Raw genomic sequence first — 22,828 nt, 5'->3', positions numbered from 1 at the left:
CTGTCCGCCTCTTCTTCTTCTTCTTTTTCTTCTTCTTCCCGCCGACACCACCGCCGAGCCGTTGTCCGCCGCCCGCCACTTCTTCTTCTTCTTCTTCATGTTGATTCTGGGTTCTTGATGATGATGATAATTTTCTGATTCTGAGTAACATTGTTGTTTGATTTTTCTGGATTTTCTAAATTCTGGGTTTTGATGAGGATGACGATGATGATGTTGATTTTCTGATGTTTTGATTTTTCTGATTTTCTGATGTTGATTTTTCTGGATTTTTTGATGTTTTGGTGTGATGGATGCTGGTGATGGAGTGGCAGTGGATGGGGGGTGCAGTGGTGGTGGTTGTTCTGATTCTGAATTATAATGATGATGATGATGGTAGTGGTGGTGGTGGTGGTGGTGGTGGTTGTTGTTGTTGTTGTTCTGATTCTGAGTTCTGATAATGGTGGTGGTGGTGGTGGTGGTGGTAGGTGGTAGGTGGTGGGTGGTGGTGGTTGTGATGGTGCTGGTGCTTTGCATAATTTTGGGGAAGAAGGGAGAATTTTGGGGAAGAAGGGATAGGGGCATTTTGGTCCGAAGGACGGTTTTAAAACAAACTAAAATTTTGGGGACCATTTTGGAACAAAAAAAAGGCGAGGAACGAAAAAAATTTTTAGCTCCTACGTTAAGGACCAAAATCATACTTAACCCCAGATAATATATTAGTATCCTATACTTCTCCTTAATATTATTATTATTGGAAATAAGGCTAGCACAATTAATCCGAATTGATTAAAAGTTAGTTCATTCGTATAAATAATTTATAATTTTAGTTATTAATATTGATAGTGATCTATGAAGGAAAAATAATTAAAAGAGAATAACAAAATAAAATCTTCACCACAACCATTCTAAAAATATTGTTAAATAATTATTAAATATTAAAATAAATAGAACTGTTGATAGTATTAGTCATTCCTATTTAAAAATATGTGAGAGAGGGAGAAACTAAACTACTATAAAAATCATTTTTTTAATTTGTAGTTATTTATTTTATTTTTAGCTACAGTAAAAATAGCTATTAATATATTTATCAACAATTAGACATTACTTATTTTATATTTTGTTGTTAAAAAGTTTTAATAGTAATTGTATAATTGTGTGAAAGACCTTTTTAATGATAGTAAAAAATATACCATTGTCATTGTAACATATAGTAATAATGACAAATATATAATTACCAAATAAGACATATAGTGGCCATTATGTTATTGTCACTAAAAATTTACCATTAAAAATGATTTTTGTTATAGTCTTGATACATTCTTTTACAATACCGCTTATTTTAAAAACTTAAACTAATAAAAAAAACACATGAATGATTATATTTTTAATACACTTTTCGTACAAAATTTTTTGTTAAATTTGTATAAGTTTTTTTTAGATTGTCTTTTTCTTTTTATTTAACAACAATTGAATTACTCTAAATTTTTAAGTCAAAAAAATTTTAATATTATATTATAAAATTATTTTTTTAAATAATTTAAACTAATAAAAAAATATATGAAAATATAAATACTTTATTATCTTAGATAAATTTTGTATATACTAGGGACACCACTACTACCAATCCTTCGAAGTAATGAAAAGTAGAGGTGTCAATTTAATTAGCCCTAAGCTTTAAGGATGAGCTTTGACCCCATAAAGACTCTATCTTTTAAGATCAAATTAGCTGAAAAAAATTCATATCGAGAATATGATGAGTTTGGAAAACTCTTATTTAATTTTGATGATGAACAAACATTATTGAAATATTTAAATACAAAATTATTAATTTAATCCTAATTCATATATGCTTAATTAATAATTTTGTTGTGCAGATTTTATGATGGGCCGAGAAATGAGTTTCTGACTTAAGCCCAATAATTAAGCCTTGTTGCATGCTTTATATTATGAGGCTGAAATTTTATATTAATGGGCCAGAATAAATATTATTGATGCAAGCCCAAACAGATGCTTTCTTGTGTGTTCTATGCTTGATCCAAGATTTATCAGGAAAGCAAATGTTATTCTTGGGCCTGATTTAATTATCATTGCAACCAAGCCCAATTCTATTTGAAAGGAGAGTTCCTCATGCTTGACCGAATCCATGAAGCAAAGAAATAAAGCTTCATACTCTCCAACGGATTCCATTGCTTGCTAAGAATGGATTTCAAATTTAAATAAGCTAGCATTGGAAACATGAGAGAGAACTTGACTTTGATTTGATGGGAATCATTATGACCAATGCAACACTCCACTCAAAGCATGGGAAGTAAAAGCTAGCCATCAATATGCTATATGTCATTTAATTGCTTTTACTTTAATTTCACATTCTCACTCATCTCTTTCTTCTTCTCTCTTTGGTCTTTGTCCAGTAAACCATGGACGCCGTGATCATCAACAAAGAAAAAGAAAGAGTTGCATGCATCAAGACCATCAAGCTAATGATGACAAGAAAACACACTAAAATAAAAGTGAGCTGTGGCTAAGATGCTTACCAAATGTGGTTAGATTTGGTGAAGCTATCTTGAGCCTTTCATGCTCAAAAAGGAAGAAGAAGATTCGGCCAGCTAGAGGAGATTCTTGAAGCATGGCTTGTCTTTGATTCTGCTCAACCACCACAGGGAGTAGTTAGAGTGGCGAAGTGATGGTTGAAGGCAGAGATTGAAGCAGATGAAGTCATCATCATCATGAGGCATCAAGGGCCAGAAATCCATCTTGGAGAGGAAGCCAAGGATGGAGAGCCCGGATTGATGAAGGGTGATGATCAAGAAAGGACTAGAGGTAATTGCATGTTGGTTAATGCATGGTTATCTCTTCTCTCTCTGTGTGGCCGAACCGGTTTGTTGAAGGAGGAAGAAAGTTGGTTCGGTTTTGGCTTCAAGTGTGGAGGCTTTCCTCTTCTTTAAAAAGGGGGAACAACCACTGTTTGAAGCAAGGAGAAAATTTGAGTGTGCAAGGCACAGAGTTCTCAGAGCTACCTGAGCTAACAGTTTTCTCTTCTCCTTCAATGTTCTCTGTTTTGTAATTTTTCTGTTTAATTTTGTCATGTCTTGAGTCTCATGGAAAAAGGCAAACAAGTGAGGTTTGTATAAAAAAGCCATAGAGCGGAAAAAGGCAGAGAGTGCAAAATTAAAAGAAAAAGCCATAGATGTCTTAGCGTTCCTTTGTTCATCTATGTTGTGTATCATGATTCTGTGGGAATCCCCTTGTAAGTTGGGTTAGCACTTTACAAGTTGTAATCAGATTGAGTATAGTGAAATTCCATCATGTTTGTGATGGAGACTGGATGTAGGCTGCACTGCACTTAGCAGCCGAACCAGGATATATCTGGGTGCAATCTTCTTCTCTTTCTACTCCATTTCTATTTTCTACTACACAGGAGCAAAAGCCAGAATTATCTCGTGCCAAGTGACGAGACAAAACAAAAATTCTCGTGGCAAGGGACGAGACAAAACAAAGTTGCTCGTGTCTAGTGACGAGCAAAAACAGAAAAGTCTCCTCTAAAGGTCAGCAAGTGCTAACGTCAGAAAAAGGGGGCTAAGATTCAACCCCCCTTCTCTTAGCCACTGAAACCATCAGAATAGATTCAAAATAGTTCAAAAAAGAGGAAAAGATATTTCACTATATTATAATATGTACTATATGAATCTATAAATTAATTAACGAGACATATATTTGTCTTCACTTTTGTTATCTAAGATTCTTTGTAATCGAAATATATATTCACTTTTAGTCTATAATTCAGCATAGTAAGAATATTTATTTTTCACTTTTAGAGCTAAATCTAACGTGTCTCTACTACTTATTATATGCCGTTTAATGTCTTTCATGAATAAAAATTTATTTATTTTTAATAAAAAAGTAAATAAATAAATAAAAAAGGAAAGTATGTAATGGGAATGAAAGAAGAAGACCGTGAGATGAGCTTGGTAGCTAGCGATCAAGTCCGGCAAGAATTGTTGCAGTTGTTGGATGAGGCTGCTGGAGTTGCTTACATTGAACATCAAGAATTCATTTATGTCATTGCTTCCCACACTTATAAGGATTAGAGATTTGTTGATTATACCTTTTGCGGCACTTTCATTTAGATACCGTGTCATATTGTCGCCAACTCTTGAGAATTGTTCAATTTGTTCTTCCATGGATATAACCCTCCCCTGCATGTTTCCATCCATATACTCATGTTTTAGTTTTCGAAAAACATTATTCATACACCAAATACTCTTAGCATCTGTGTAAAAATACATTACTAATTAATTGTGTATTTAAATTATTTTTTAATTGACAAAAAATGTATGTTTAGTCATTAAGGAAATACTGATATCAAAATCGTATTACATGTTAATCAACCAATTAAGATTTATTTTTTATTATTTATTAAACTACCAATGTTCAAAGGAGAGTACTAGGTAAACAATAGCCATCTTGAACAATATGAATAACGACTAATAAAATAAAAACATACTACATCTCTAAATTAATCATCTAAATTTTAATATTAAAATAATCATCCGTATACCTAGTAAAATAAACATTCGATATATTTATTGTTCACATTGTTTAATATTTTCATTATCTACCTATATTTTTTCATGTTCAAATAACCAATATTAGTGAACTATATATATTAACATTATATCTAAGTCGTGTTTGAAGTGTAAATGAACTTGAGAAAAGAATATCTTGTTAAATAATGTGTGTATAGTACTTCATATAGCATGTCATATTTTATTTAACATGACACATTGATAAAATATTAAACTTTTTAACTACTTACCTAATGCAACCTATTAAGGAATTAAATTGTCTAAGTTAAACGGAGGGAGATAGAGAGAGATATACAAAGCGTTTTTTTCCAGTGTGGTGGAGAATCCCTGCTCCTCCTCCAGCAAAATTGACTCCCTTAAGGATTTGGGTGTTGAAATCTTCTGTATCATTTTCTACAAGATACAGAAATGGCGGTGGACTCTCCTTGAATCCTAGTAATTGCACTGACCATGACCCAGAAAACAAACACTATTATAGATTAATTAATTATTAGAATAACATGTATATTATTACGATCCATCTATATATCATATCATGCATTAAAATATTAATGCTTGAATTGCACTACAAAAAAATGCCAAATAACAGCGATTTATTTAGAAATTGTATAAAAAATTGACCAGCAATGGTTTATTAATCTGGTCCTTTAGGATGTGAGGATTAGTTTTTGTAGCGATTTCTAATAACCGCTGGTATAATCGTACTAATTCAGTATATTGCGTTAGATTATCCATTAAATTATCTAACTCAATATTATTGGTTTCATCGGATTTGAATAATCACTACAACTAAAACATGGATGCATGATGGCAATTATATACATATGCATGCAGCTGTTGTTCCCTGGTCTTTCTTTGACGGCTTATAACCCCCACAATATGAAGAGTTAATATTTAATAAACATTCAAAAAATGTTGCAGCTTTTGAACTGTTGTGATTTTACTTTGTAGTTTTAAATACGAAAGTAAATTAAAATGTAAGTATAACGCAAATTAAAGAGTATATATGTAATATAATTTAGCTTGAATAATCATAAAATTATTTTTAATCAGTGTTAATACACAAATGTTATTCAAACAAATTAAATAATGATAATAATAAGTAGCATGATTATTCTTAATTACTAATAATAATAAGTTTACCAATGCAATCAGCAGTGTTATAACCATTGCTAAACCTTCCAGTAGGCTTGGATTGAGAAGGAGAATAATCAATCCCATAAAATGGCATATCAGCCTTTGACTTTGTATCATTCAAGAAATTGTTGGTACCAACATCAAAAGTTGAGTCCCCAAATATGTAAACTGCAGGCACTGCTGGATCTCTATACCCCACCACATTGAATAATAATCTCGACCCAACAACCATGCCTTCAGCAGCTAGGAAAATAATAATTAACATATTCTTCATTATTCTTCTCATGATCGCCATATATATAAAACTTTAATTTTGAAAATGTATATGTATATATATGCTTTATGATATGTTTATGTGATTGTAAATTAATTAATGGATAGGTTTGGTAATTCGGCTCCGAAATATAATAACTAGATTTTGACAAACATGCAAGTTATGTCACCACTGGCTTTTAGTGCGAACATTTCTAGCCGTAAATATTCCAAAGTAATCCATTTGGTTGGTGCTTCAATTTTTTGTGTTATTGTTAAGTTTATTCATTCATTCGGTTCATTCATGAATTTAAATAATTTAATTACTAATAATGCAAAGAATAATACAAGAGTTCTGTACATAAAAAGTATATAGTTTACGTTTATATTTACTCAAATTTTATACATACGAATCAATATAGTTTGTTTTCATATTTTTTAGAGTTACACATATAATTAGTAAAATTTATTTATTAAAAATAATTTAATATTTATACTGATCAAATAATAATAAAAAATATTAAAAAGGACTGGTTTCACAAGATTTTTTAATGCAAATATAATAAAAATTATGCTAGCTAAAATATATTTATATTGTATTATCTCAAATACTAAACACATATAATACATGAGATACGAATCTAATTTAATTAAATTTTTGTTTGACATTAGCACTTTTATCGAATGCAAACCTGCATAAAATTTACTAACTCCGATGATATAGATAAACTTCTTTCCCTTTTTGTTGGTTTGTGCTCTGCAAAAATAATCCAAGAGATAAATGCCGTCATTGTTTTTTCTTGACTTGGATTAAAACTCCTAACGATGATATCGTTGGATATTAGTGGCTAAAACAAAAATAATAATTTTACAAATAAACTAATAAAAGTGGTTATCAGAAAGAAGAGGCAAGCTGGCTAGTTTCTAAGCAAAATTTAATAAAGTAAAGAAAAGAAATTTTAGATAAATAACTAGCCTTGATAATTATTATATATACTAAAGGTAGAAAAAAAATATTTTTTGAAATTCATTTTGTTGTATAGATTAAAGTGATATAAAGAAAAAATAAATTCCTTTTATAGTTATTTTTTATTATTTTATTATTATTCAAAGTGTGGATCCTACTTTTTTTAATTCTCTGTCATTCCATAAAAAAAAAGATCTGTAAACTTACATATTTACCATATAATTCACCTAATCAAGTATAATTATTTGTGTAACATTTTAAACAAGGAATGATGGTTGCGGCAAACCATTTCTTGAAGGTTATATTCACATAAGATTCCTCCTAGATATTTTTTAACATCCTTTATGTGATATAATAACAAATCCAGCAAGCACCATAGTAATTATAAAACAAGTAAAAACTATTAAACTAATTCGACAATTATTAAAAATTGAATTAGTTTGATAATAAAATTATTTAAAATGAGTAATTCATCTGTTGGATAATTTTATTAAATATTTTGAATAATTTTATTAAATTAATTTAATCTTTAATAAAAATCAAATAAATTTATATATTTTTATAATAAAAAAAAGATATTTAGTTTTTTTTTTTGGTGGATAGATATTTAGTTTATCCTTAACAAAAAACACAGGAAATAGAAGAAGAAAAAGAAGTGACGTCATCCTTTGTTTCTGTTTAGTACTTTAGTTTAGTACTTTGTGCAACCCAAGAATAGATTTCAAAAAAAACTGTGTTTAGTAATTTAGTTTTCTTGTTATTTTTACTATTGGTATTATATTATTTATATATTAAAATTAGTCATTAATATATTTATATATAAATTAATATATATTTTAAAGTAAGTAAGGCATATGCTGTGAATATTCTGTAATTCACACTTAACATTCACAAACACTAAAAATTTATTGATTCAATATTCTGCAGAATATTTTATTTGAATACAATTAAAATAAATAATTATTTTTAATATATCAACCAAGAATATATTTATAAACATGAAGTCATCAGCAACTAAAATAATCAAAAGGCTTTATAACATTATAATCAATTTTTTTATGGCCTATATATGAAGCATGGTGGTGACCTGATGGCGTGCATAGTTAAATTAAAAGTAATGTTAGCTGACAATAAAATCAATTAATTTAGGCTAGTCGTTAGTTAGCTCGTTTATTTAAATAGTTGTCTGAGGATTCTAATTCTATTTTATGTGTACAGTAATTTATTAATTAACGATAAATCTTTAAATATAATTTGGATTCGTAACGAAGTAAGGACATGATTCATGCTTAGGTCCATGACCATGAATATAACTAACGTACTCATACTCATCATCAATAATCTCATGCATATATGCATCTTAGCTCACAGACTTAATAATTATGACTGGAATAACATTGAATCTGCTTCGGTTGGTCACTAAACTTCCAATTTATATTACACAAGAAAAGGACAAATATGCATGCAATCCATTAATTGATTTATGTATTTATAATATTTTTATTTTTTATAATTTTATGAAAAAGAAAATAATAAAAAATTGTTTTAATTAAGTATTGATAATATGATGATTTGGTTTTGAATAAACTAGAGGATGACGTTTTTTTATAGAGCATGTTCTTTATACAATATTATATGTTTGTTTGATCCATTCCAAAGATAAATAGAATTAAAAAAAAATATTATTATTTTTGTAATGTATCTTTCTTGTTGTCTCTATCATTATTGTTTATTGCATTAGTTTGACAAATTCGTCTGCAGAACTCTATCAGCACAAAGTATTGTAGCAAAATGCTAATACTAGAGACATGAGAGACAAGAGAAAAATAATGTTTATATTGTGGAACATTTAGAATTTCCATTTGGGTACCTGTACTCTTATGGTTTAACTTCTTTGTTACGTTATTTTTCTCTTTTGGCACACATTACCATTTTCTTTTTCTTTGGTTGTCACAACGCAAGTTAGAAAAGCATATCCGAGTATTATTTGGTTAAACATATTTTTTTTTTATTAGAAACAAGTATGACAAAAGGTAGTAGAACTAAACATACAAAGTACTATATGTCTATATGACATTCTCACTTCTCAGTATCTCTTTCTGTAAGACAAAATATATCATTATGTATACAAAAATAATTAATAAAAAGCTAGATTGCTCTCAAGGTTTTTTGGTTTAGGACTGTGACTTCTTGAATTTCAGTGCATCAAAGCGAGCCGCAAGTTCATCGTAATCTGGCAATTTAGGATGGACACGGACACTGCTTTCCTGTTTAAGGAAAGATGAAGGAACAGATGGTGGCGGCCTCTTAGGTGGCAGAGTTGAAGGAGGTTCTTCCACTTCAATCTCTTCATCACAGTCGGATTCATCAAACTTAATATCTGAATGTCGTGCAGAAGTTGGATGGTAGCTGTGCCTCCTATAATCATTTCCACCACCATACATTTCAGTAGGCGATGAATAATCTTCATCTTTCTTCTGTTCAGACCTCGGTAAGCTCCTTGACCTATACATTTTCTCCTCAATTGTTGATTGATGAACAATGTTATTTGAGTTATCCAACTTGTTATTGTAAACATATGGTTGAGGAGCTTCATTGTTATGGTCTTTCATAGCCATGTAAGCAGCAACTTCGGCCGCGGCAATTGCTTTCTTAGCTGATTCAGCAGCTGCCTCAGCAGCAGCCTTAGAATCCTCAAAATGCATGTCACCACTGCCTTTTTCACCACTATTAGAAAACATAGCAGAAAATCTTATTAGAAAACAATATGATAAAAAAAATGATCTTATAAATATAAATGGCAGGATATAGTTCGGTTTTCACCTAGTAATTGGCTTGTTTGATTCAGATGACACATTTGTTGTAGTTATGACTGCTGGAAAGCTGCTTGCACTAACAAAAGTTTTTGGCCCTTCCTATAGACACAAAAAGTAGTCAAATTGGCGATGAAAATTTGATTTGATAAACATAACTCAGACAAATGAAAAATCAAGAGACAGAGCTTATTACTATGAGCTCTTCTGGAGGCTTTAGAAGTTCCTTTTCAGACTCTGCAGTATCCCATTCTACTTGATGCTCTTTAGCTATTTCCTTTAATACTTTCAACTTTAATTCGCCGGGAGGTGTTCGCACTGAGAGCTTGTCGATTAACTAAAAGATACAGCAATTCAAAAGCACAAAGGTCAGTAATGAATTAATATATATAAGTTATCCGAAGAATACAGATGAATGCAGCAAGTAAAGTTCTACCTGACGATTTACGCCACAGCTAGGTCTAAGATCAGTAGCTGTCGATACGAAATCCTTACCGTATTTCTTCTCAAAGATATTCTTGAGTGAGACAAGTTCCGGAATTTCGGAGCACCTTGGGGCTGCAAATATTAAACTAGCAATTCCTTCTTTCAAATCTGCTGGACAGTCCCTGAAAATAATTCCGAATTGGCATTACGATTTCGACATTCAAGTAGGTTAATACTATTAAGAAGATAATAAAAAAAGGTACTCATATATATTCTTCACCTTTGCTTTGAAATGATTGAGAGTCTGGAAACTACTAATTCACAGAAGAGCTCAATGAACTCATTTGCAGCCAAAATATTTTGCTCTCTCATCACATGCTCAACCTACAAATTCACAACAACGACATTAGAACCCTAACTTAAATAATGCCATCTGAGAATGCAAATTCAACAAGAAACATCAAAACTACATTCATTAATAAGTAATGCAATCCATAAGTGGCAGCTAGATGCTAACTGTTAATAACTGTGTATCGTTGGAAATGAATCAAATCAAAGTATCTAAGCTAGTTACTGTCTAATTATGGATCAAAGCATCTTCAAGATTGAAAAATTTTCACTAAATCTTAAATTTCTCATGGTAAGAGTCACACAATTACTGAATATAATTAATTTCTCTAATCACATAACAATTGCACTAAAACCTAATCGCTATCTAAAATTTAAAAAAAAACAGAGGAAGCAAGAATTGAATGTACTCTAATGCTAGCAGTGGCATCTTGACCGGAGTGGAGGAGCATGGCAATGTCGCGCCTCATCTGCCTGACGACAACCTCCCGCTTGTTACGGAGGAGCTTGATTCTGGCGACTGCCATCTTGGCCGCCGTCTTGCATTTGGAGGTGTTGAAGCCTAAGCCAAGGAGGGCGAGCGTGAGCTTCATGGCCCTTTTGGCGCGTGAGGCTGCACCTGTTATCCCAGTAGTCGTCATGGTAACTGCTCAAGACTCAATGCGAGCTATGCTTTGGAGGTTTAAGGAGAAGGAAGTGAGCAATGAGAAATGTAACGGTACGCTGAAATAGTCTTTTTTATTTTTTTATGCGATCAAAATTTTTAAAGATAGAAACTTATGTTAAATTAATAAAGAGAAAATATGTGAAATTGTTTGTTTGTTTTTGTGGGAAAATGTAGCCGTTATGGGAATACGGAAAGAATGGATTGGATTATTGATGATTGTGTTACTGGCTAGTTTCTATGTAGGATGGAATCCTATGCTGATGCTACCCACCGTGTAAATTTGTGGAATCACTCAATGAGTCTCTATCTATGTGCCACGTTTTCTATTTAGGGATTCGTGAACCTTGTTGATTAAGCTTGAGTTAAGCTCCTTCTAAGATCTAGAAATTATATTGATTTAATCTCTGAGATATTAATGGCTATAATACACCATGTCTTTTGTGTATTTTTTTGTCGTTCAAACTCAAAACTTGTGACCTAACTTTTGTTATGTTAGACATAGTCAAATCACGTTATACGTATTTTGATACTAAATAAAGTCTGTAAACATTACATCGCTTTTTTTTATTAATTCATCTTCTCTATTAAGCTTTACACACACAAATCTCTTCTATAAATCAAACAAGTAAAAGAGTACGTGATTTGGTACTTTAAAATAATATGAAATTTAGTCACTAAAAAAATAATATGAAATTTTTGTATTCTTTAATTGAGTATTTGTGATGACATTTTGCTTGTTACAAAGTGTTTATAAACAAATGTGGAAGTTGTCAATCTCACAAATATTAAACTGAGACTTAATTCTACTAAGCTTGTACTTCACCATCAAATATGATAATCTATAATTGTTGCTTAGATAAATATTTATGTGAATGAAAAAAAATAATTTAAAAGTAAAATATATTAGAATTGTTTAAATAGTAAATCACAAAATTACTTTATAGTAATAATTATTCTCTTTCATTATTTTACAACTATTTATTCTTGTATGTGTTAATTTAAGAATTTGATTGAAAAAAATATGTATCAATAATAAATTATATGAATATAAAAAATATTTATTTACCACGATATAAAAGATATTTAATATTAATTATATTTGGGCTGAGCTTGATCCAAAATATTTCTTGGGCAGTAACTTAATAGCTGATGATTCTCGACAGGTTAGTACAAAGCCTAAGGCCCAAATATACTATCTATGGAATCCAAATTAACAAACCACGAATTAATCATGTCCATCTAACAATTTATTTGTCAGTAACAAATTTTAAATAAAATTTAGATCAGAAGACATATTAATTTTTGATCTACTGGATAAGAGGATACCATAGGAAAAAAATAATTAACCACAGAATCAAGTTGGGATAGTTTATTAGTTAGTTCACTAGTTCACTTAAATAAATGTCGAAAGTTTGAACTCCGCCTTGTGCACACAGTAACTCATTGACAAATAGCAAATTCTTAAATAAAGCTCTGATTCGCGACGAATCTACTCGACTTGAGGATACCGTATAAAACAAAAAAAATAAATTTAACCACCCACAAATCCTATTTGCTTTATTATTTCATATTTTTATTTAATAAATACTTATAACAATAACAAATTTAAAATTAGTTAAGATTATAAGTTATATATCAAATATCTCTAAATTGTCATTGTATACAGTAGATTTTGTGGGGAATACCATGTGTGATACAAAGAACAAAAAATAAAATAATAATATATAGCATACTCTTGTACCGTTAAAAAATAAAGATCCATACTGCATCCGGCACCAACTTATTAAATCACATATTTATAATTTTTGTATCAGATTCATGTTCTTGCCAGTTAGGCTTTAGACGTAGTTGAAATTATCTGTTTACAGTTAAGAGATGATACACAGTTACACACAATAAATATGATATTCTGCTATCACATTCTGATATTAACTCTCATCACTTTCATTCCAATATGTTTTTGTAAATTATTCAACACGAGTTACCAGACTACTGATAATTATTAATTGATCAATTAATAATAATAATAATAATAATAATAATAATAATAATAATAATAATAATAATAATAATAAGTCTGTGAACTATGGTTAAGTGACCAGTATCGCTACCTCACCAACTTTGGGTAATGCCCATGACTCATATAAATCATAGTTTTCTACAGCATTTTTATTAGAGAAAATATAAAATAGATCTTTAATCATTTTTTGTTTGAAGATATAATAAGTCTTTAATTAAAATTAAATAATTATAATTTTTTATTATTAAAAGAATGAAACACATAAGAAATCTATGAATATTTAATTTTAATCATTACATATTTTTTGCCAAAATAAAATAGCCAATGACCTATTGCCCGTTTTTCTTTAATTTAATTTATTATAGCCCATAAACTTTGTGGCAGGTCAGAATATGACACACTCTGTTACGTGTAGTACATTGTTATTAGTTTAAGACACTTTTACCAAATGTATTATTAAAGATTCATTAGCCAAAATATTCAAGTAAAGTGAAAGGCGCTTTATAAAGTAAAGTGAAAAGCACTTGTAAATTTCTTTTTCAAATTATTATTATTATTTGGTTTACATACATGGAAAAAAGGGATAGGAAAGATCACAATATTTGAGTGAACAAAACTTTGATTAACAAGCAGAGTGTACAATATCGCTTCATCATTAATGGCACCTAACAACTACATATGTATCTATACATCTGGAAAAATATAATAATATGTTCAAGCAAACCTCCAAATATGCATAACTATATACTATACATGCCTAAAATTAAAAATATATTATGCTCAAGGAGAAATTATATTAAGAAAAGACACCCTAGTATTAATCAAATGCTTAAACAAGCACTCTAACCCTTCTTCAATCCCTTGAATTCCTAATACCAAAGCTTCAAGGCTTCTATTTGTAGATTGAATCCTCAAACCCACTTCTTCTTTGTTCAAATTCTCCATAATAGTAAGTTCCAAGTTGCAAAGTGATAGATCCACTTTTTCAAGAGCATTAACATTCTCTTGTTGATTGTTGTTGCAAGAAATAAGAACACCCTTATGCACCAATCTTGACACAAATGCCCATTTAGTAGGCTTTGATTTCAAGATTGATGAAGAAAGGAACACAAAAAGTGATTGGAAAATTGAGCTTGTGATCAAACTTGATTCTCTAAGAACTCTTACCAATGCACAAAGATGGTTATCATCAAGATCCAAAAGAGGAGGAGGAAATGGCCCATCATCAATTTGCTTCAAAAAAAGCAAACTTTTTGTGCATTCTTTTCTAATGTTTCTTCTAAGGCTCCAATATGAAGAGATGTATCCTTCAATGTCAAGATTTCCAATCTTTCTCCTCCTAAGCGAAGATTGAAGATCTTCAACACTTGATTTCATCAACATGATGGAATCCCTTGTTTTTCCCAATAGATCAAGGAACCTTAAGGGGCAATCCAAGAACTCATTGACCCATTTCTCATCTCTATGTTGACCTAATGCTTGTTGGGTCAATGGCAATTTCAAGAGATCTTCTATGCACTTATACAATTTACCAAGGCCTAATAGACCATAGCAAATTGTTTCAACCTTTGACAAAGATGATGATGATGATGATGAATCCCATGATTTAAGCTTGTTGAGCTCTTCTTCTACTTGAATTGTGCTTGGATGTGATCTAGTTGGTAAACTAATAGATCTAACACCATATTTGCTAGAATGTTTAAAGGTAGCCATGGTTGCCCTTTTCATGATAAAGGGTAACCAAATTTTGTGATGGACACAATGCTATAATAATAATAATCCTCTCCTATTTATACCTATAGACATCTCAAGTGGGGAAAGGAGAGAAAGCCAAGGGTATCTTTCTGGCAATTGATGCTCATTTAATTTTGATCTAAATATATATTTTTTATTCTTTCTAAAATGTAGGCCGTTTTAATCTTAATTCTTTTAATTTTTCCTCTTAAATATATTTATTATTTTCTTCTTTTTTCAGCCTTTATCATTATAAATATAAAAAAAAACTTTATCATCTTTTGTAGTTGCAAATTTTTAAACTTTTTTTTTTGGTGGACAATTTTTAAACTTTTTTTAGTAGATCTCTATATATTGCAACTTTGTACTATTAAATTTAGATGATAAAGACAAAAAATTATCAATAACAAAAAATAAAAGGTCAAAATCAATTAAAAATTGGACCAAAATTAAAACCACACACACACACACATATTATAAAATAAAAAATAAAAATGTTAAAAATTAAACATATCTAATATTTGATATATAATTTATTAAACATGTGACATATGTAGGTATTAGGCAGTGTTTGGTTATTTTTTTTTCCTGTGACGTGGGTTATGTTGTCACTTGTCACGTCTTCCACCAGCAATAGAACTATAGAAGCAAGCATCACCCCAATATATATAAAATAAAATTGAAATACCTCAATTTTTGTTGTTACATATGGGGAAGGTGTACCTTACAATTTTTTTCCCTCCGTGTTTTATAGAACAAGAAAGGAGACATTTAAAAACACCAATTCCTTTGTCCATGCCTTTGTATCTGTATAACTTCGACTAAAACCTCAAAGTGGTCCATGAGATTGGGCGAGTTACTCATACTTGTCCTTGACTTTCAAAATTTCCTAACAGTATCCCTGACATTCAGCTCCGGGACCCATAGTTGCCCTTCAACCCTTTCCGGCGCCAAGTCAGCAAACAGAGGGATGATCTGGCACCTCCAATGCCACGCTGGAGCCAGCAACGGCTAGCTGATGTGGCAAATCTGAATTTTGTACCCAATCTGGTCCCTGGTCTCATTAAAACCCTAAAAGCTAAGATCATCCTCTTCATCGCCTGAGCTTCAAACTGCTGCTGCTGATTCCTTCTCAGATCATCCTCTTCATCGCCTCCAGCTCCAGGTAATAACACATACAGATCATATGCCTTCCAGTTTAATCTACACGTCTACTCTTCATATAAGTCAACTAAACTTTACAATACGTTTATGAGTCTCAAATTACTACCCTTTTCTTTGAAATTTGGTGTCTTGTATTATCCCTTTAATCTTGATTAATTATCTCGTTCATTTTGCAAAGTTAACTAAACACATACACTCAGATCCCTTGGAGTAAGATTTCTTTTATAAGCAGCTTATTATTATTGTCTGATTGGGAAATTCACATGAATTTCTTATTGTGGTATCTTATTCCTGCTCTTCTTTATTATTTGCTCATTGATAATATAAAAGTAATAAGATAATGAAAAAGGAAACTAGCATCAGCCATCAGCACATTTTAGTATTTTACAATTACTTTGTTGTATTCAAGAAGTGAATTGCAGTGAATTATTGCATGACAGGGAGACTGATTAAGGATTAACATACTTCAGGAAGCTTGCTAAACCTTTTGCCAGTCCATTTTGTCCTTGGTATATTCAGAATAACTTTCATGGTTATCCCTTTGTGCATAAAGTCAATTAAATCATTTTGTGTGTTTAATATGAACTATCAAGGAAGGAACAGAAGACTTGGCTTAGCTTCTGCTATCCTAAAGTTGTGGGAGAAGAGTCTTATTGCAAAACTTGCTATCAAGTTTGGAGTTCCAAATTCTGACAGTAATTCGATAGCCAATGAACTGAAGGCAAGTTTGATAAACAATCTATTCTTCAATATATGCAAGTTTCAAGACATCTTGGACTAAATAGTGTAGTTTAAAATCATATACCACTTTAACATACAAAATGTAAAAAATTTTAGCAAGCGTTGTATGAAAACAGTTGCCTTGATTGAAGAAAAGAGACATACATTTAAGTTAGAAGCACATCCCAGATGTCTGCCATGTACACTTTCTTGACCCAAAGATGCGATTGGAGTAACCGGTAATGAGTGGGCAACCTTTGACAATGGAGAGAATGAACCTTTACCATTAAGAGAGAGTGTCCTTGAAGTAGGTGGATGTGGAAGGACCATCCGTCTTTGCGAAAGAAGATAATGCGGCATCTAATGACCATGGGGGTATTTGCAGAGAGGGGAGTGTAGGCCGTCTGGAGTGAGGAATCAAGGAAGCCTTGTCACCTTTTTCATTTGCATTTGTAGCACATGTCTACAGTAAGTAACACAATGCAATGCTACATCAAACAATTGCAAACTGACAAAAGCAGCGGCAGCTTATAGTTTTGAGTATTGAGTGATTACAGTTTTAGAGGAAACTGAAATTTAGCCAAGTTACATTCGTATTATGGTAGCAGCAACTAGCAATCAGGAAACAGAGAAATGGCAGATTGAAATGGAAGGCATATGATCTGTATGTGTTATTACCTGGAGCTGGAGGCGATGAAGAGGATGATCTGAGAAGGAATCAGCAGCAACAGTTTGAAGCTCAGGCGATGAAGAGGATGATCTTAGCTTTTAGGGTTTTAATGGGACTAGGGACCAGATTGGGTACAAAATTCAGATTTGCCACATCAGCTAGCCGTTGTTGGCTCCGGCGTGGCATTGGAGGTGCCAGATCATCCCTCCGTTTGCTGACTTGGCGTCGGAAAGGGTTGAAGGGCAACTATGGGTCCCGGAGCTGAATGTCAGGGATACTGTTAGGGAATTTTGAAAGTCAAGGACAAGTATGAGTAACTCGCCCAATCTCAAGGACCACTTTGGGGTTTTAGTCGTATAACTTCAATGAATCTAAGCAACAATTTATGGTACCTGTGGTTTTTGTTCATGAATGGAGTTAATATATATATAGTGAACACAAATTATTAATTTTTTTATATTATTGCACGAATAGTATGTATCATATAATTTTTGTTTTTAGAGAATTACTTTTTAATATTAATGTTTTTCTTTGCATGAGATCCTTTACAATAGATCTCGCCGTGTGTGAATGAATAAAACCAATTCCTAACCAAATATTCTCTTTTATCTAAACTCCTAACCAATATTTTTAATATAAATTGTGTTACACCACAAAAATTTAATATCATGAGTATATCACAATTCATTCTTTAAAAATAATTAAGAAAGATAGCTACCAATCTTGAATGGTCCAAAGTCCAAACTCTGCCGGCCTAAAAAATAGATTATAAAAATGAAATTTATATATATGATTGGTATAATATCTATCATACCTATTTTCTATTTAATTGAATAGTATTTATGTGGAATAATATTGATAAATTATTTCATCACAAGGGGCGTGGTTATTTTACCAAAGAAAGAAGACTGACACATACATATATATGATTTGTCATATTAATACCATATTATTCTCTGTGTTTCCTAAAGAAATAGCATGACTTCTAAAATATATATACTATATAGGGATGCCATATATAAAGCATTATTTAATCAGGAGGCAGGCCTGCTTTGAAACACATCAAATTATAATTTTAAAATAATTCTAGAGAAATTGAAACCTCTATGAGTATATCCATGAACTACTAAGATGCATTATATCAAAGAAAAATATTGTATGTATATTAATAATCAGCTATTAAATTAATTATTATCTATATTTATATATGTATGTATTAATTTATACATTTTTTAATTATATAATTAGTTATTTAAATAATTAAATTTATTAAAATAATTAAATATTTTTCTAGTAGTATGATGGAAAAAAATTATAGGGACAAAATATATATTATTACTAAAAAAATTATTTTTAGTATTTATTTATTTTGTTTTTAATAACAATAGCTGCTAATATATTTATAGGTAATTAGACAATAACTGTCTTATGTCTTGTTGCTAAAAGGTTTTAACAATAATTATATAATTATTGACAAAAATATTTTTAGCGGTTGCAAAAAATATATAATTGTTGTTATAATATATAATAATAACGACAAATATATAATTGTCGCAAAAACATAAATTAAGACATATATTATTACCACTAAAAATTTGTCATTAAAAATGAATTATAATGTATTTTTATATAATAATTAATAGCTCATTATAATGTATTTTATATAATAATTAATAGCTAATTTTTTATACAAGTAACTAATAACATGATTATTAAAGATACATATAATACTTTGACTTACTGAACAAAACCTAGGAAGTAGGAACATAAACGCATTTAACTTGCAAAACAAATTAAATAACCTAGGAACATACATGAACGCATACATGAACGCATTTAGCATTTGTTGATAAAGTATTTTTCTTCTTTCATTTCTTATGGACAGAAATATAAGCCATATGCCCATATATACAATATGCTTTTCTATAAAGAAAAGTAGGAGTGTTACATTGTTGAAATTATACACATGAAAAAAGACATGTGAAGTTCCCATTAATCAAGGAATTCTTTTCTTGCACCGAACGGTGGAACAATATACATAATTAAGCCTTTATCTTTTTGTCATCATATATATTTATATTTAGTCATATTTAAGTTTTTAAAACCTTTATCTTTCTTGATATTCAAGGTCATGGCATAGTTCAATCACATGTCAACACGTGTAGTTCAGACCATACTCCTTTGCATCACTTTTGATGACTATGTCTTGAAGGCAGAACTATAAATTTGTCATTTTTGCAACCAACTAAATTAAAAAATAAAAATAACCAATCCGAATTGATGGATTCATTCGTTTGAAAAAGTATCAGAAGTTTGAATTTTGTTTTATATATGGAATAAATTATTGATCAATAACAAATTCTTAAATAAAATTTAAATTTATGATAAATTATTTATTGACTTGTCGAACTAGGAGATACTATAAACAATTAAAAAATAAAAATAGGTAAACGAATAAATAAAATGAATCCTATTATGATTGATGACTCCTAACAAAATGTTCATAAATAATTAGAAGGTGAACATAAATACAAGATTTGATTAGTTAATGTAAATCAAAACTAAGGCAACTATTTAAAAAGTTTGGTATACTAATAATCACACATGAATGCACCCTTGTAAATAAAAAAATGAAAAGAAAGTATGTCTAAGAAGTGTTAATTTACAATTAATCAAATTACATGACTAATAATTTTATAACCAATATAAAAAATAAGAAAATTAATTAATGAATATATATATTTTTTCTTTTAGTGACAAAATAAAATTGTTTATTACAGACTAAAAACATGCTAATTACTTAGACTTTTTCTATTTTAATAGCCACTTTTGAAAAGCTTAAAATTTAAAATTAATTATTAGCTTGTGCTTATTACCATTGAACATCATGTACTAAATGGTTTTAGAAAATTAAATGTACAATTATGCTACGTGTACTAAAATCAGCCATAATACATGTTGAAATATAAATATATATCGAAGATAAATTAAATTATAAACGTATTTATACATAAATATATATTAATAATTAATTTTAATAGTTAATTTTGGTGTAAAAAATATTTTATTAGATGTATATGAAAAAAATAATAAAATTAAGTATATGGCATTTTGAAACCACAACATAGAATATAACAATAAGCTTCTTCTTTGCATTCGATTTCTAACCTTTGAGTTATACAAATTTACAAAAAAACTAAGGTAAGAAAATTCGATTTCTAACCTTTGAATTATACAAATTTACAAAAAACTAAGGTAAGAAAATTTCAAATCCTCAGCATATCCCTAAAACTTGGATGTCTAATAGGATTTAGAGACAAAATTACATTGCTAACTAATAAGAAAACTCTATTGAGAGATCATATTCAAAAGGGAGGCTCTAGTCTTAATCAAGTTCCTAAATGTGCTATCCAAATTATTATCAAGGCTTTCTAGAACATTCTCCAAAGCCTCCAACTTTTCATGTGCTATATGCATCTTCTCACCATTATTAATCCCTTCAATTAAAAGGGTACTTAGAGATGCTTCCACACATTGCAACTCATTGACATTTTCTGAGTTATCTTCACAAGCTATGACCCCTTTGTGCACAAGTTTTGCCACCATCAACCATTTGGTTGACTTTGACTTTGACTTTGACTTTGACATGTTGAAGAAAGACAATAGTAATTGGAACACAAACAAGTTCATTAGTATCACTTCCCTAAGAACCCTAACCACAGCACCAAAGTGGTCACCAAGATTCAAAATTGGTGACACCCCAAATTTGCTATCCATATGCTTCAAATTTGTGATTACCTTCTTGGCATTCTTCTTCATCTTCTTGGTGAATAAATTGTACTCAAGCACACTTTTCTCAACACTTGAGTCTCCTTTTCGTCTTCTTAGAGAAGAATGAAGGGATTGAACATTCTCCTTAATTTGTAGCATAATGTCCCTTGTGATGCCACAAATGTCCAAAACCCTCATTGAACCATCCAAGACCTCTTCAAAATATTTCTCATCACCACCTTGGTTTTGAGAAATCACATGTTGTGTTGATGCCATGTTGAGAAATGCATCCAATGAGAGGTACAAATCTTGAAGCAAGGAAAAACCAATGGCAATTGACTTAGATGTTGATGTTGATGTTGCTTCCCATGTCTTGATCTTGTTGAGTTCTTCATCAACTCTAATAGTGCTTGGATGAGATCTTGATGGCAAACTAGTAATGGAAGCTCAACTTTGGTGTGCTATTACCAATCCTTGAGTCTTCTTATTTATATAGGTATTAAACATTATCCATTTCCCATTCAACTCCCATAAGGTTAAATTAAATAACAATTAATTAAAAAAAAAACAGAAATTTTAACACTTAAATTTTCACAATTTGCCAACACTAAAAGGAAAATCTTTATTCATTTACACACCAACATATACAATCCTTTTAACTATTTAATAAAATTTAAAATTAATAAATGCCATTTTCCTAAGTGTTCAAATAGTAAATATCATATCTCATCATATAAGTAATTAAAAGTTTTTTTTTTTGAAAAAGAAAAAGTTAGCTATAGCAAAATTAAATATCACCCAATTTAATCTAAGTGGGGAGCATGTGATACCCGCATGGGTCTCCCTACAATTTTGGTCTATTTGTCACATCTTTCCCAACATTGTGCTCTATTATAGGTGATGTAACACAATCATAGATAGGCCACAAGGGTATATAGTTACAAATTACAACTCATAGCAAGTGTTAAATTAATGTTTTTGAACCTTAGGTTGTATACTTGGCTTCTTTTCCGTGTGTTGGTAAACACAACTCATTACTCATCCCCTAAGCTTGCCTCCTATGTTGCCACATTACCCTATTCATTTCAAATTATAAAATAGTTTAATTTTGATGCACTGACAGTGTAAAGTATTTCATACAGTTATATAATTACATTCGTTTTTTGTATAATTATTCACACGATCAATATAAAAGGTAATTATTTTTACTAATGTAATATTATGTAATTAAATATATGTATAAAACTATTTTATACCGAAAATACACAAAAATTAAATTCATTATAGAATGGGGTGCCCTTAATTTCCTTTGTTTGATTTGTCTCAAATTGAAGGAGCTTCAACCGCAAACATGGATTATTAAAGAAATATTATTTGCATAGGTTGAGATCCACAATTATTTGAGTTATAGATAAGCTACTTAGAATCCCGAGAACCAAGGGTCAATTATATTTAAACAAAGATTAAATTAATATGTGCACGAGTGGCATGTATTAATACTAATATATAATGTTTATGTATGTATATGTTACCGTTAAATATGATACTAAGTTACTAAGAATGCTTTGTATAAA

The 22,828-nt window shown here is 30.2% G+C and overlaps 4 protein-coding genes across 4 annotated transcripts in view; all 4 read right to left on the bottom strand.

Annotated features, from left to right (window-relative positions):
- LOC107477966 (GDSL esterase/lipase At4g16230-like) overlaps nt 1-5,988 on the bottom strand; it is a 7,701-nt gene extending 1,713 nt beyond the window's left edge. The window contains exons 1-3 of the mRNA XM_016098061.1: nt 5,709-5,988; nt 4,861-5,009; nt 3,933-4,175 (exon numbers count right to left, since the gene is read on the bottom strand). Of these exons, the coding sequence (XP_015953547.1) occupies nt 3,933-4,175; nt 4,861-5,009; nt 5,709-5,988 (672 nt within the window). The remainder of the gene's footprint in view (nt 1-3,932; nt 4,176-4,860; nt 5,010-5,708) is intronic.
- Nucleotides 5,989-8,935: 2,947 nt separating this feature from the next.
- On the bottom strand, nt 8,936-11,251 carry LOC107476137 (uncharacterized). The gene is made up of 6 exons (XM_016095888.3): nt 10,919-11,251; nt 10,441-10,544; nt 10,171-10,342; nt 9,931-10,071; nt 9,745-9,836; nt 8,936-9,648 (listed from the first exon to the last, which is right to left on the bottom strand). The coding sequence occupies exons 1-6, from the start codon at nt 11,147-11,149 to the stop codon at nt 9,096-9,098; spliced, it is 1,293 nt and encodes a 430-aa protein (XP_015951374.1). The 5' UTR covers nt 11,150-11,251; the 3' UTR covers nt 8,936-9,095.
- A 2,539-nt stretch (nt 11,252-13,790) lies between these two features.
- LOC127743944 (uncharacterized) lies at nt 13,791-14,944 on the bottom strand. Its single transcript, XM_052256190.1, has one exon. It carries the CDS (start codon nt 14,921-14,923, stop codon nt 13,976-13,978), a length of 948 nt encoding a protein of 315 aa, XP_052112150.1. The 5' UTR covers nt 14,924-14,944; the 3' UTR covers nt 13,791-13,975.
- Nucleotides 14,945-20,831: 5,887 nt separating this feature from the next.
- LOC107476102 (uncharacterized) lies at nt 20,832-21,677 on the bottom strand. Its single transcript, XM_016095853.3, has one exon. It carries the CDS (start codon nt 21,528-21,530, stop codon nt 20,832-20,834), a length of 699 nt encoding a protein of 232 aa, XP_015951339.1. The 5' UTR covers nt 21,531-21,677.
- Nucleotides 21,678-22,828: the final 1,151 nt, after the last annotated feature.

This window comes from Arachis duranensis, unplaced genomic scaffold (assembly GCF_000817695.3).
Source record: "Arachis duranensis cultivar V14167 unplaced genomic scaffold, aradu.V14167.gnm2.J7QH unplaced_Scaffold_165934, whole genome shotgun sequence".
NCBI lineage: Eukaryota > Viridiplantae > Streptophyta > Magnoliopsida > Fabales > Fabaceae > Arachis > Arachis duranensis.
Note: the sequence above shows the minus strand (reverse complement) of the source record. Positions and strands in the feature narration are given on the sequence as shown.

Bases quoted from the DNA above. Each gene is read 5' to 3' on its own strand.
- LOC107476137 (XM_016095888.3), bottom strand. From the start codon at position 11,149: ATGACGACTACTGGGATAACAGGTGCAGCCTCACGCGCCAAAAGGGCC. The intron at 10,545-10,918 runs GTACATTCAATT...GTGAATTTGTAG, and splicing joins ATGCCACTGCTAGCATTAGA to GTTGAGCATGTGATGAGAGA. The intron at 9,649-9,744 runs GTGAAAACCGAA...GTTTTCTAATAG, and splicing joins TCAAACAAGCCAATTACTAG to TGGTGAAAAAGGCAGTGGTG.
- LOC127743944 (XM_052256190.1), bottom strand. From the start codon at position 14,923: ATGAAAAGGGCAACCATGGCTACCTTTAAACATTCTAGCAAATATGGT.
- LOC107476102 (XM_016095853.3), bottom strand. From the start codon at position 21,530: ATGGCATCAACACAACATGTGATTTCTCAAAACCAAGGTGGTGATGAG.